Below are 14,156 nucleotides of genomic sequence, written 5' to 3' on the forward strand. Positions count from 1 at the left end.
TCCATAAAAAAAAATGTTAAATAATAAAATGTATTTTTCTGCAATACAGCAAATCTCTCTGCTCACGTATTTAAATAAGTGATTGTATGTTTTCCATCTCCATATCATCAATTCAAGTTGGATCAAATTCCACTTAACTTTACTCATTTTAAATCTGATGAAACCTTATCTGTATAAGATCGTGATCCATAACCCTGATCAAAAAGGATAACAACACTTCATAAATCCCAACTTGTTTTCATTTTGATTAACTAAAAAGAAAAGTTGTCGTAGAACCTTATTTTTAGGGAAAAATTACTTTAAATAATCCAACATTTTAACGATTTTCCGTTAATAATCCAACCTTTGCATTATTATCTAATAATCCAACCTTTGCACCCCATTAACTTTTATTGCACCTAACCGGTTACCAACTCATTATAACAGGTCACTTATACACGTGTCATGCAACCATTTGTTGTAATTTATTTCTTTTTTAAAAAATAAAACAAAAATATTTTTTTCTTTCCTCCTTCCTTGTGTTCTATTTCCTTCTTCTTTCTTCTCCCTCCTACCTTCGGCAGACACCCCCCTCCTTCCCCACCACCACCAGATCACCTCTCTCTCCTCTTTCCTCCCTCCTCTACTGACTACCGCCACACCTTCTTCTCCCAGCCACCTACTCCTTCAATTCCTTACATCATTGTTGATTTAGATTTTATAATTAAAAAATAGAATATCAATTGCAATTGAAACACTCACAAATCTCACCTGCAAAAACCAAATAGCATTACCATTAAAAACTAAATTAATAATTAATTTGATTAATTAGGGGGATTTATACTTAACATATTGTGTCTTGATGCATGGATAAGAAGTTGGTGACTTTTGGTTTCTGGGTAATTTAGAGGGTAAAATGGAAGAAGAAGAAGAAGAAGAAGAAGAAGAAGAAGAAGAAGAAGAGGAGGAGGGGGAGGAGATGAAAGCAGATAGTTTGCGATCAAGATGAAGAAACAAATGGAGATTGAAGCCCAAAATTTGTTGTTGTTACCATTTCTTCACTAAATTTTGTAGTTTTATCTAATTTTTACGAAATCGGATAACAACCATTTGTTGATTTTTTTTCTCCCGGTGTTTTGACTTTTCTTCCTGGAACAATTAAACTCCTTTATCCTCCTCCACACTTTAGTTGCTCGATTGAACTAACCACCTCAAAAACCATAATTTATGGAGAAAACTTAGTACTCCGTAGAATTTAATGGAGGGAGGAGGAAGGAGAAAGAAGGCTGGTTAGACGGAGGGAGGAAAAAGATAGAACAATAACACTGCTAATAAATAAAAGATGACCTTATCACCCGGTTGCAAGTTAAATGGGTGCAACGAAAGTTAATGGGGTGTAAAGATTGAATTATTAAATAATAATTCAAAAGTTGAATTATTATTGAAAAATCGTCAAAAGATCAGATTATTTAAAGTAATTTTTTTCATCTTTAGAGAGGGGTACACCAATAAACTCTTAGTCGTACTTGTGAAATCTCTAAACTCCAAAGTCCAAAGCTTAAATCAAACTCCTTGTCGGCGCGAAGGGAAAAGTGGAAAACTGAAATGAAACTTAAAGAGAAAAATATAAATACACAATTCAAAAATTAAAAGGGAGAAATAATTTCAATTTCTGTATTTTCGGAGGGGCTTTTTTGCAATTATTCTCCCAATTTCGCAAACCCTAATTTTTTTTTAACTTTCTCTCTCCTCGACGGCCTCCCCCTTCTCTCTTTCTCTTTCCAAAAAAAAATCCCCAATTTCGGAATAACCCAATTCTCTCAAACCTGTTACGTGAATCTTCAACATCCAAAGATTAAGGTTTGTGAATCATTTTCATTTTTGATTTACTCTTTCATATAAAGTTTCGATCTTGATTTTTTTTTAAAAATTCTATTTTGTGTTTTTTTAATTCAAATCTGGATCTGGGAATCGCTGAATTTAGGGTTTTTGGTGAGATCTGGTTCAAAATTTAAAAAAAATTTGTCAAGGATTTTTATGAAATCCAATTCAGACCCAAATCCAAAACCCTAGTTTTTTTTTCCACCCTCAAATTGGGAATCTTATTCGAAGAATTTAGGGTTTTTGAGGGTGTCAATATTTTTAGGGTTTTTGGAAAAGGAAGAAGATCGTTCATGTATGGCTTCGGAGACTTTAGGAGCTGAGGAGCTTCCTAGGGAGAGACATCGATGGAGTGAGAATAGCAAGGTTTATACTCGCAGGTACAAAAACAAGAACAACAACGTCGTTAAGAAGCTCGATGATTCGACCACCACAACCACCACCTCTGTCGCCGCTGCGGCCGTCGACAGCCTCGAAAATGAGAACACCATTGCCCCCAACGACAACAACAACAACGAGACGTTAAAGGATAATAACGTTGAAGACAATCATGTTTTTGAAAATGGTATAACTGCTAATAACAACAGCAGCTGCAGCAACAACAGTCACAACAACGACGATAATGAGAAGAATAATGAGGTGATTGATGAGGAAGCACAGAAAAAGGTGTCATCCCCGCCTGAATTGCCGGTTGAATTGCCCGTTGAGGAAGCAAATTCCTCGCAGCCACATCACAATTCACCACGAGTTGGGACTGTTTCAGGGGATTCTTCTAGCCTTAATCGATATCGGGATGAAGGAGAACGCTTTCCAAACGGGCAAGATGAGGGAGAACCCCTTCCAAATGGGCATGATGAGAATTTGACAAATGGGTTGGTGTTGAGACCTTTGGTTACTCATGTAGATGATAGGTTGAGTATTAGTGTTTCAGGTGCTAGGTCGAAAGGGGAAGTTAAAGACTTGAAAAGGAAATTAGTGGGTGAACTTGATAAAGTTAGGAAAATGGCAAAGAAACTTGAGGAGAAGGAGATTCAGATTAGTCGGTATGAGGATGTTGAAACAACTGTTCCTCTTGTTGGGCACTTGCAGTATCCGGTTAATGGTGGAGCTGGAAAGGGGGTGAGTGGTGGTTTGAGGATGATTTCAGAAACAGGTTCTGTCAGTTTTAATGAGTCGAGGCCATTCAGGCAACTCTCTGTATCTGTTTTGCAAAATAATCACCATGGAGTCGGTGGTGAAATTGTTGAGAAGGAAAAGAGGACTCCCAAGGCAAACCAATACTATCGAAATTCAGAGTTCCTTCTAGGTAAGGACCGGCTCCCACCTGCCGAGAGTAATAGGAAGTCAAAATCAAGTGGAGGTAAGAGGCATGGAGGCGGAGAAATGGAGAATGGATTCAGGATTGATAAGAAATTATTTAGCAAATGTAGCAGTTTGCTTCAGAAGATAATGAACCACAAGCACGGGTGGGTGTTTAATCAACCTGTAGATGTTAAGAGGCTTGGTCTCCATGACTATTTCGATATTATAAAACAACCAATGGATTTGGGTACAGTGAAGGCTAGGTTGACCAAGAATTGGTATAAAACTCCTAGGGAGTTTGCCGAGGATGTAAGACTTACTTTTCATAATGCCCTGACCTACAATCCTCCAGGGCAGGATGTTCATATCATGGCTACAGAGTTACTGGGTATGTTTGAAGAGAAGTGGCCTGCTATTGAGAGTGAATATGAGCGTAAATTGAGATATGAAATGATTCGTGATTTGCCAACTCCAACATCAAGGAAGACTTATGCTCCTGCACATGGTTCTGTACCTATGTCCTTTGCTCCACCTCCTCTTCTTCACCCCCCTCCATCCTATCAAGAGGTGAGGAATCTGGAGAGATCACAATCAATGCCTGTTAGACCGGAATCAAGGCCGAAGCCTGCGTATTCTGTTGGAAGGAAGCCTGTTCCGAAGAAGCCTAAAGCCAAGGATCTCCACAAAAGGGACATGACCTTTGAGGAAAAGCAAAAGCTTAGCACTCATCTTCAGAGTTTGCCTTCAGAGAAGCTTGATGCTATAGTGCAGATCATTAAGAAGAGGAATTCAGCTTTATCACAACATGATGATGAGATTGAAGTGGATATTGACAGTGTTGATGCTGAGACACTTTGGGAGCTGGATAGATTTGTAACGAATTACAAAAAGAGCCTGAGCAAACATAAGAGGAGAGCCGAACTTGCTCAAGCTAGAGCAGCAGCTGCCCAGGCTGCTCAAGAAACAGTGAGTTCCTATTCTTAGATTCCAGGTTTATCATTTATGTAGTCCTTTATCGAATTGCTTTCTGTTTGCTTAATGAATTGTATGCCCACTTGTTGCAGATTCAAGCTCCCGCAACTGTTGAAGCGCCTAGAGAAACCACAGCAGGTAAATGCGTAATTAATGAGTCTGATTCACCAAATTGATTTATTTTTCTAGTTTAAAATTTGATTGAATGAATTCTCTGCTAGATAAAGGACATGTTGCCACTTCACCTCGTGTTCAACAAGAGAGGCATAGTGAAAATGAAAGTGGTTCAAGTGGCTCAAGCAGTTCTAGCAGTGATTCTGGATCTTCTAGTGGTAATCTTCTAGTAACAATCATCCTGCCCTTTGCTTGAGAAAGAAATTTCATTGGATCTTACCCTGATTATTTTCTTGCAGATTCAGATAGTGATAGCTCTTCTGGATCGGAGTCAGATGGAGGCCATTAACATAGGAACTAATTGTGTTTGTTAAGGTGGGTAGCAACTAGCCTTAAGTTTTACTTTCCTTTTATGACCCTATGAATTTATTCAAGTTTTCAGCAATTTGAGATGCTGATTGGTTGGCTAGCTAGTAAAATATTCCTTGCTTGTTGCAGTAGTTTGACAATGTATATGTGAAATTTGTTTCAGACCCACCACAACAAAATAAACCTGGGGAACGATGTGTAGAGGCCAGCCTAATTTGCATTCATATTTTTAATTACAGATATACCCTTTGGTATCTCTGTTGTAAATCATATTTATGTTAATCTTGCATCTTTTTACAATTTTGATCTGGACCCAATTTATTTGAAAGCATATCTGATCTGTGCCAAAGGCAATACTGGGTCAAATGGAGATACCTCTAGTTTTGAGGCACTTCAGCCATGGTGGGTTATATGGGGAGCGTAGTTGGGTCTTTTCAAGTTATATTCCATAAAAATGAAAATCCTGAATTTTGGAGTTTTTCTTTTATGATATGGTAAATTGGTAATGCAATATGATGCCTTGCTATGAAAGTTAAATGATTTTTATAGCTTAGTTTGTAATCCATCTGACTCCTAAAAAAGGTCCTCACTGCGTCAAAGTCAGTGCTTTCATCTCTTGCTCACACCCTTTGATCTCAGTACACCCAATTTCTCTTGTGCCTTATATTACACTGCCTAGACAAGAGATTCATGGGCTTCACTGAAGATAGAGTTGTTTACAGTTTTTGCCTTGCATAACAAGTTCTGCTTTTTATATTTTGCCTTTGAATTCAAAAAAACTATGATATAATTTTTCTTTCAAAGAAGCATCTTAAGCTATTTGTGGTGCTGCTTGTTCGTAACTGTAGAGTTAAAATTGGTGTGCACATGTATGTAGAGAGAGCCGAGAGGCAGAATATGTTAAATGCATATTCAAGTATGAATTATTATAGTACTGATTTCTTTTGATACTTGGCAGTATTAGGTAGTTAGATGCAAATGGTACGAGCTGCAGTTGATAGATGCTGAATTGCCTTTGCAATGTGAAGCCCTCCTTTTGATGTTGCTGCCCAGCCGGGTAGCTTTCAGCTTTGCCATCAAAAAGACCTTTTTTGTTTGGTGGCTCCATAATACATGTATCATAATTAATCTTTTGCATTGGTGGTTTGCTCGAGATGCTAGTGTAGCAAATTGTACATTTACTCCTAGATTTTGCTACGCACATTCTGCCTAAGTATGTGTTAGGCAAGCATATGACGATACTTGATTGTCACAGCGTACATATAGGGATGTCGGGTCAGTATTTGCTGTAGGCGTGTATGTGGTTAGGCTTGGAGTTGAATTTCTCTGTTTGAATTAGCCTTTAGCTGTTGTATAGTTATTTTTGTTGTATGAGGAATTCAGAATAGGTGGGTCGAATTCTTTCAGTGCCTAGATGTTCATGCTCATTCTGAGTTTAAATCATCCGTTTTCATGAATTTAGAAGATTAGGTCTATCATCTGTAACCATCTCTACTACCTCCACTGGATAGAATTAGAATGGATACACCGTTTTGCTGTCTCTTTCCCCGTTACTCTTATTCCGAAATTTATGCCTTTTTTGAAGGAACTCTAGGAAATTAAAGTCTTGGAGTCCTGATATACAAAATAAGAATGGACAGGATGTTGGCAAGAAGTATTGTAAATGTTGATTTTTTTTTACACCTTTTTTTTAACATTTCAGCACACCTTAAAAAACTGTCACTAGTTCCAACTTATCCTAGCAAATTGTAGCATATTAACATTTCAGCACACCTTAAAAAACTCACAAGTTTTCCAATTGATCCCAGCAAATGGTAAGGTTCATACATCTTATTAACATTTCAATCCAGCCATGCAAAAACGGCAGATCATTCAATCCAGCCATGCAAAAACAGCAGATCATTCAAATGATGGCAACGAGCAAAATTATGCGGTTTACTATAGCTAAAATCTTAAATAGCTCGATTCCTAAAACATGAACTATGTTTGTCACAACTCTCAATTTTTGTTGGCAAACTCAATTCCCTTTTCGATGGATGATTTGAGTTCAGCCTTGAGGTTATCCAGACCTTTTTGCTCAAACTCAGAGAGGGGGCCCAGTCCAAAGATTTCTTCCACTCCATCCTTCCCTAATCTCACCTGCAAGTAGCCAAATACATATGGCATCATCAGTATGAAATTATAGAACCCCAAAACTACATTCATAACAAAAGAAGAGGCGCATATTTCAGCACTTTGTTTCCATAATATGATTTCAGTAAATTATGAACTAACAAGGAACTTATTCGATCTGACATGCCTAAACCACGCTAGTTATCAAACAGATCGTAAAGGGGAATGCTGCGTTGCTAGAATTTCCTCATCGACCATACCACCCACTAGGACAACAAAGGATTTTGAAAATACCATCAAGTCACAATAGCACCATACCACAGCAGGAAAAAAGGCATCTCACAGGACCATCTATGCACCAAACTGGAGGTCATCTGTTATTATCTTCCAAAATATCAAGGCGCAATTGTTCCAAGTTCAATTAAAAAAACATGATTTTCTTGTTTCAAAGAAAACACTCTGGTTAAGTCCATTTCTGATGGAGCAAAGATTTATTTGTTCTTTTGGCTTTGGGATGTAATGGACTAAATCAAAATGGCTTTTAAACCTTTTCGCTTCCTTTCCATGACGTAGAAGATGGTCGTCCCGTTATCGTCCCGTTATCGCTTTGGGTCAATTGGAAACAACCTCCCTGCAATTGTAGGGGTAAGGTTGCTTACGTCCGACCCCCCCTACACCGCTTGTTGCGGGAGCCTCTTTGAGACAATGGGGTAATGATAATGATAATGATGAATGAAAGTAAACACTCTAGTTCCAAAATTTCCAGCTATCATGTCACGTGTAGAGGTATTGCAATCCACATGGATCACTGCCAGACGATTAAGCCACAGGCATTGGCTCTAATACAGTAATAGTATTATGTCTTGGCAACATTTCATTAGTAAACACATACTGTGGTTATCACACAAGATCTTTACGTAGTACTCCGTATGTGGCAAGTTATATGCCAAGGGCTGTTTTAGACTGTTAGTATTACACAGCCGGGCAATCAGGTAGAGAAAGCATAAGAAAATAGCAAGGGAGTTGAATTGACTCAAGAGTAAGAGTAGCATTTATTACCTTAGAAGCAAAGAAAGGCAATTCAGTGATAGTCGACGCTACATATGAACACTCCACAACATCTGGAACACCATTAAGTCCCTTCAAGCAGGCATCGGCAAATAAGGCTCCAGCATAACTGCAGAGTATCGAGTATCAGCAATAATATAGAAGAAACAGAACATTTTACCGAGTAATATTCTGAGAAACAGTTTTTTTTTTATTAGACTAGGATACCAGGATGTGCCTACAAAATGGTCGGTGATGTTCTGCCCGAGCCCACCATCTAATTTCACATGAAATTATCATTATCTCTATTTACTCATCGTTAATGTCTGGGGCCATACCTTCCTCTTCATTTTTGATCGAAAAAGATAATTAGTTCTAATTTTCATTTGTCTAGTATACAATATCTCGATGCGGGTTATAATGCAATTAGCTACATTATGTTCCCAGTTCATTGGCAAGAGGTTTCCGAAGTAAAACAACAAGACGGGATAGTAATTATCTACATTGCATAACTCTGTATTTTACAGCACTTACGCCATAGACAATGTGGCTGAACCCTTTCCGGCCTTTGCAAGAACCACCTCGGTTCCTCCATCTTGTGTTCTCTTTGTAAGAGCTTCAATAATATCTTCTGAGAGGTTGGCTTGTGGATAAGCCTAACAGAGCAACATGTACACTTAGAACCAATAATGTGAAAAAAGAAACCAATAACTCCCCCATTAACACATTGTTGGAAGGGTGAGGGTAGAGAATAAGGTCCATGAACATACTTGAGAAAACAATGGGAGAATGGTTATGCCAGCATGTCCTCCAACAACAGGGACATTGACCTCTGCAAGAACAAAAGACAATTAGCAATATCCTATACGTGCAACTACGGACCACTGGTAAAACACTCAATCTACTGCCAATCGCTCCCTTCGTGGACAATGTGGGATTGAAAATGTTGGCAATACATACTAAATGTAAGTAAAATGGCAGACAGGCCTCAGATGATGTTACAATATTACTTAATGGCATACCTGCAACTGGAAGGCCAGCCTTTGTAGCATAGAAAGTTCTAGCCCTAACCACATCCAGAGTTGTCACACCAAACAACTTCTTGGGATCATAAGTTCCAGCTTTCTTGAATATCTCAGAGGCAATAGGCACTGTTGAGTTCACAGGGTTGCTAATCATGTTGACAATAGCCTAATCCACAGGAAGCCGCCAGTTAGGCATCGTATGCATAATTTTATCACACATCATTAAACAGCAACTAAAAAGAGAGGGGGGGGGGGGATTAAAGAATGAACGGAAAAAAAATTAAAGAATGAGATTGTGCTCACATTAGGGCAATACTTGGCAACAGATTTGCAGAGATTTGACACAATACCGGCATTGATGTTAAAGAGGTCATCACGTGTCATACCAGGCTTCCTGGGCACACCAGCAGGAATGATAACAACATCCGATCCCTCTAGTGCCTTCCCCAATTGACTGTCCTCTGCATAACCAACAACCTATGCAAAAAATAAAAAATAAATCACATCAACATAGTCCTGAAAGTCTGAAACCCATCCTACACTACCAAACAATCAACAATAACAAATACTCACTAAGAATAGTAAGCAACTTAAGAAGGCACAAAATATCATTATCGATTCACATCAACAGATAACATATAAAATTAGCATGCCAAACACACTTAATAGGACCTGTACTGTGTATCTTCACCAGCATTAGCACTCATCAAGCCCATTTACATGGCATCAGTTTAAAGTGAGAATCTTTTGATAAGATCAAGCTCCAGAACGAGGTATTCTTTCCATCCAATGACGATTAGAAGTATCTGTTTTTTATAAAACGTTCATGCACTTAACAGGGGTTTAATAAACAATCGACCCCGAATGAAATGATCCATCACCGAGCTACCAAAATCAAGCCTAATTACAATAGGTTGATGTGTGATCATCACCTAGAAATCGTGAATCTACCATTAAACTTCAGATACCACCAGAAACACTAACCAGTCATAATTCTACAAAACGACCAATAAAATTAAATCGACAAAATGCAGCTAATTACAATTTACAACACTAAAATCCGAAACATTAGCAAACAAGTTTTACCAAGCTAAAACCTCCAAAAAAAATTCAATCCATAAACCCAGAAACGAAAAAAAAAACATACAAAAACACTAGAAATGCAATCAAACTACAAAGATTCAGGTAAATGTACAAGATCATAACCAAATAAAAACACAACTCAGTCCATGATCCAATAAAGGAATGAAACAGTAAAAAAAATCAGGAGAGAGAAAACAACCTCAGCGCGGGTGTTAATGTGGCTAACATCGGCGGCAACACCGGGAGTTCCAGCGAGATCGTATAGAGAGAGGGTGGAAACAAGAGGGTTGAGCTTCATAAGCATGGAGAGAGATTGGCCGATCCCACCGGCGGCGCCGAGAATGGTGACCTTGCGCTCAGGATTAGCGGCGGAGGATGCATAATTGCGGGTATAGTTGGATTTGTGAGCGGCTGATTGCACAGATCTCAAGATTTGGGACCTCATTTTTGCAGAGAAAAATGGGAACGGGGGTTTTGGAAGACGGAGGAAGAGGAGGAGGAGGAGGAGGAGGCGAGAGAAATGGGAGGAGAAAGGGAGATAAAAAAAAGGGTTTTGGATTTATTTATGTTGGTGAGATGATGAGAAAGAGGGGTGGGGTTTCCAAGAGATGTAGATGTAGATGTAGATGTAGATGTAGATTGCATCAAATTGATTATAAACTAGTGTGTGATCCGGGCGATTTCCCGATTGCTACACTGAATAGTTAAAATTTTAGATTTTTTAAGCTCAATATTTGATAAAATATATGTATATTATAAAGTGAAAAGCATTTATCTAGTTCGCCAGCTATACAAACACACTACGTCGTTTATCATGAGAAATAATTTTTTTTTTTCAATTACATCATCTTACAATTTGTATAATTTGTTTTCTAGTGGAACTAAGTGATTCAAATTAATAAACACCAAATTAGATATATACAGTCATTCAAAACATTTATGTAGTTGATACTTATGAGACTTATGACACCATGTTTATTCATGGTTGTCCTAATTATTTAATTATTACTTCGTATTATTTTTCTAAAATAGTCAATAGAAAATAAATGATACATAAAAATTTAGTTGTTTTAGACTTTATGTTAACATTCATTTATATATTAATATGAAGAAATGAACCACAATTAGTTGTTGGTTAAGATTGTAATGAGGATTATCATCCACACTTGAGGTTTAGAGTTCGAACCTCGTTGTACGTATTGATTTTTGGTTTTTTATGATATGACATTCATTTGTTGAGTGAATGTTGTGGCACAAAGGGAAAATTACTACGTGACACATGCACATTTTTCTCAACGCCTTTTTCTAGTGTGTGGCCCAGGCGTTGCCCCGGTTTTTGACATTTATTCATATTTATTTTTGTAAATATGTGTCAGTATGGATGGTGTCTTTATCGAATTGGCGATGATGACACAAGATTAGTGACCGACCAACAACCTTTCCAATCTGAAACCCCACATCAGGAAATCAAAACAAAGTTGAATTCTTTTCTTCATCATTAGTTGATTAATTACTTAATTTCTATCAATATTTCCCCTCTTACTCATTATTACACACTATTACTCCGAACTTTTTGTAATTTAAGGCCTAAGTTAGGGAAGTAATAATTGTACATTTATAAATCATTTCATTTTATTTTGCACTCACTTTTATTAAATTTATTATTTATTTGTAAAAAGAATATATATGTTTATATGGAAAGACACAACATAAGTTTGTAGTTGGTTAAGATGGCAGGAAGTGTAACTTTTAACATATGAGTTATGGTGTTCGATCCTTGCTACATGTTTTTTTAGTTGTAAATGACATGTCATAATGTTGATTAGTGGTGACGTAGCGTAATAAGGAGAGATATACGTGACACGTATACGCTCTTAAAAACGCCTTTTAATATATTAGTATAGATATATTAGTATAGATAGGAAAATGTTTTATTAACCATAGGGTTGGTGACCGTATGATGGGGAAGATGACATGACATTAGTTTTTAATTAGAGCAATGAAAGAAAGGTTTAAATCTTATGTTTTTCATCACCTACATTAGTGGCCATTGGGAATATGTAATAGAACATTTAACACATAAATCAAGGAATTATATTCGTTATTAGAGGCTACATAAATCAAAGAATTGTTGTTTTTGTATCTTGAAGGAAGATATACAAGATGCCTATTCCACGACTTGTACTTCTTGTTCAACTGTCTGTTGCAATGTAGAATATTTTGTGTAATATATACTTTGTATTATTAACATTAAAGGGAAAAAAATGGGAGAGAGCGAGAGCGAGAGCGAAAAAGTGAGGCCGAGCGAACCCCCCCCCCCCCAACCACCAGATCCCGCCGCGGAGGCCACCGTTCAAGCAGCACAGTTCTCGAAGGTCGTCACCAACCCTGCTTTCCAACCCCAATCAACACCATCCCCCACCAATATCACCCAACCACAACCAAACCTATCATATGCCGCCATCCTACAACACTAACCTACCCAATTCCATACCATCTCTAACACCATCAGTGGAACCTTGCCCCCCTTCACCTCCATAGTCGCAACTGATCCGCCTCCTAGCTATGACCCCTCCATGGAAGCCTTCATAAGTCTGGGTAAAGAAGAAGCCACCTCTCTGTCTCAAAGATGGGTCCGCTCCCTTATTATTAAGGTCATTGGGAAATCCTTTTCAGTCGACTTTCTGAAGACCTCTATCCAAAGAACATGGAAGCTCCACCAACCTCTACAACTAATTGCCCTAGGGAAAAGCTTCTACAATGTTATGTGCCAACAGAAGAAGCACGAGAGTCAATCCTATCCAATGGACAATGGTTCATTGTGGGATATATGCTCATTGTACAACCATGGACCTCAGGTTTCAAACCGTCACAAGCAGTTATCTCGAAAGCCCCTGTTTGGGTTTCTCTCCCAGAATTACCAATTGAGTTCCACACTCTATCAATGTTGCAAAAAGTTGCAAATAAAATTGGAAACTTCATCAAAACATACATGAATGCAATAGAGCAAAACAGAGTCAGATTTGCGAGAATCCAAGTACTCCTGGACCTTGCAAAACAAAGGAAGGAAAGTGTATGGCTAGGAGCATTTAAACAGAGTATTCAGTATGAAGAAATCCCACAATTCTGTGGGGTGTGCAAAACAATCGGCCATGGGACAGAGAGATGCCCTAAGAGACGTGCGGAAAGAGAAGAACAAAAGATGGATGAGGAAGAGCTTCAAATACCTACCGTTGAAAAAACGGAGCACCACGTGGAAGAATCTCAAGATACAACAACAAATGATAAGCGGGAAACCCCTGGATCCATGTTTTAAGGAAGGGAATAGCAGATAAGAAAAAAAAGAGTTCAAAAAGTGGAATGGCAGAGGGAAGGAAGAAAGTTGATCGAACGAAATCAGAGAAAGAAGATAAAGGAAAAATACGAAAAGGACAAAACAAGAAGACAAATGGATCGTCAAAGAACCACACGGTTTTGGTCCACAAAGTAGTTACAAGGCTTTCAGCCCAATTGGGGAAGAAAGACAATGTCAAGGCCCAAAAGAAGCAAATTAACCCACAGCCCAACTGCATTGCTAACCTAGCAAAATTGAACCCCTTGGGTTCTGATGTGAACACGGAGAATCACACCCATCATTTATTACCACCTCCCCCCAAACCAATCAAAACTCTTCAATCTGTTCCAATCTTTGCCGTCCATTCTTCACCGCCCGCTCAACCAATCCTAATCACTCATAATCAACCATTCACCTTCTCATCCAAAGTAAAACCTAAAACTACCTCAGATCAAAACGCCACAACACTTCCCTCCTCTTCTCTTTCATCTCCCTTCTCTCCAAATTCAAAAACCACTCTACCAGAAACAACTCCTCCCTCAAAAAATGTCCAACTCCTTGTACGAACAAATGGTCGATCTTGGAAGCGAGTCGGAGGAAACGGACCTCACAAAACCACCACCGTACATCCAAAAGTACTTCTACAATCGCTACACCCCAAACCCCAAATTCACTCTTCCCTTCCAACCTCTCCCACTCGAATTCCCCTTCCCAATCATCGAACCCACCGCAGATCACTCTCTCAGCCACTATGTGTGCAAGGAAGCACCGATTCCGACCTACCCAGAGTTCCATGTCAACAAAATGAGATTCACTCTCAGAATTCCCTCTCAATGGATAGATGTCAACCCGCCGGCGATACGCCAATTCATGCTGGAACCTCAATGGCTCGACTCCCCTTTCAACGATATGGAAATGTCGCCAAAAAAAGAGGTATG

The 14,156-nt window shown here is 38.5% G+C and overlaps 2 protein-coding genes across 2 annotated transcripts; one reads left to right on the top strand and one right to left on the bottom strand.

The window, feature by feature from the left end:
* Positions 1–1,640: 1,640 nt before the first annotated feature.
* On the top strand, positions 1,641–6,023 carry LOC110788227 (transcription factor GTE4). The gene is made up of 5 exons (XM_021992862.2): positions 1,641–4,128; positions 4,227–4,272; positions 4,356–4,466; positions 4,548–4,623; positions 5,576–6,023. Exons 1-4 carry the CDS (start codon positions 2,158–2,160, stop codon positions 4,595–4,597), a joined length of 2,178 nt encoding a protein of 725 aa, XP_021848554.1. The 5' UTR covers positions 1,641–2,157; the 3' UTR covers positions 4,598–4,623; positions 5,576–6,023.
* A 368-nt stretch (positions 6,024–6,391) lies between these two features.
* LOC110788228 (malate dehydrogenase 1, mitochondrial) lies at positions 6,392–10,452 on the bottom strand. The gene is made up of 7 exons (XM_021992863.2): positions 10,084–10,452; positions 9,105–9,278; positions 8,799–8,967; positions 8,547–8,608; positions 8,311–8,432; positions 7,789–7,906; positions 6,392–6,756 (listed from the first exon to the last, which is right to left on the bottom strand). Exons 1-7 carry the CDS (start codon positions 10,327–10,329, stop codon positions 6,616–6,618), a joined length of 1,032 nt encoding a protein of 343 aa, XP_021848555.1. The 5' UTR covers positions 10,330–10,452; the 3' UTR covers positions 6,392–6,615.
* Positions 10,453–14,156: the final 3,704 nt, after the last annotated feature.

This window comes from Spinacia oleracea, chromosome 4 (assembly GCF_020520425.1).
Source record: "Spinacia oleracea cultivar Varoflay chromosome 4, BTI_SOV_V1, whole genome shotgun sequence".
Classification (NCBI taxonomy): Eukaryota; Viridiplantae; Streptophyta; class Magnoliopsida; order Caryophyllales; family Amaranthaceae; genus Spinacia; species Spinacia oleracea.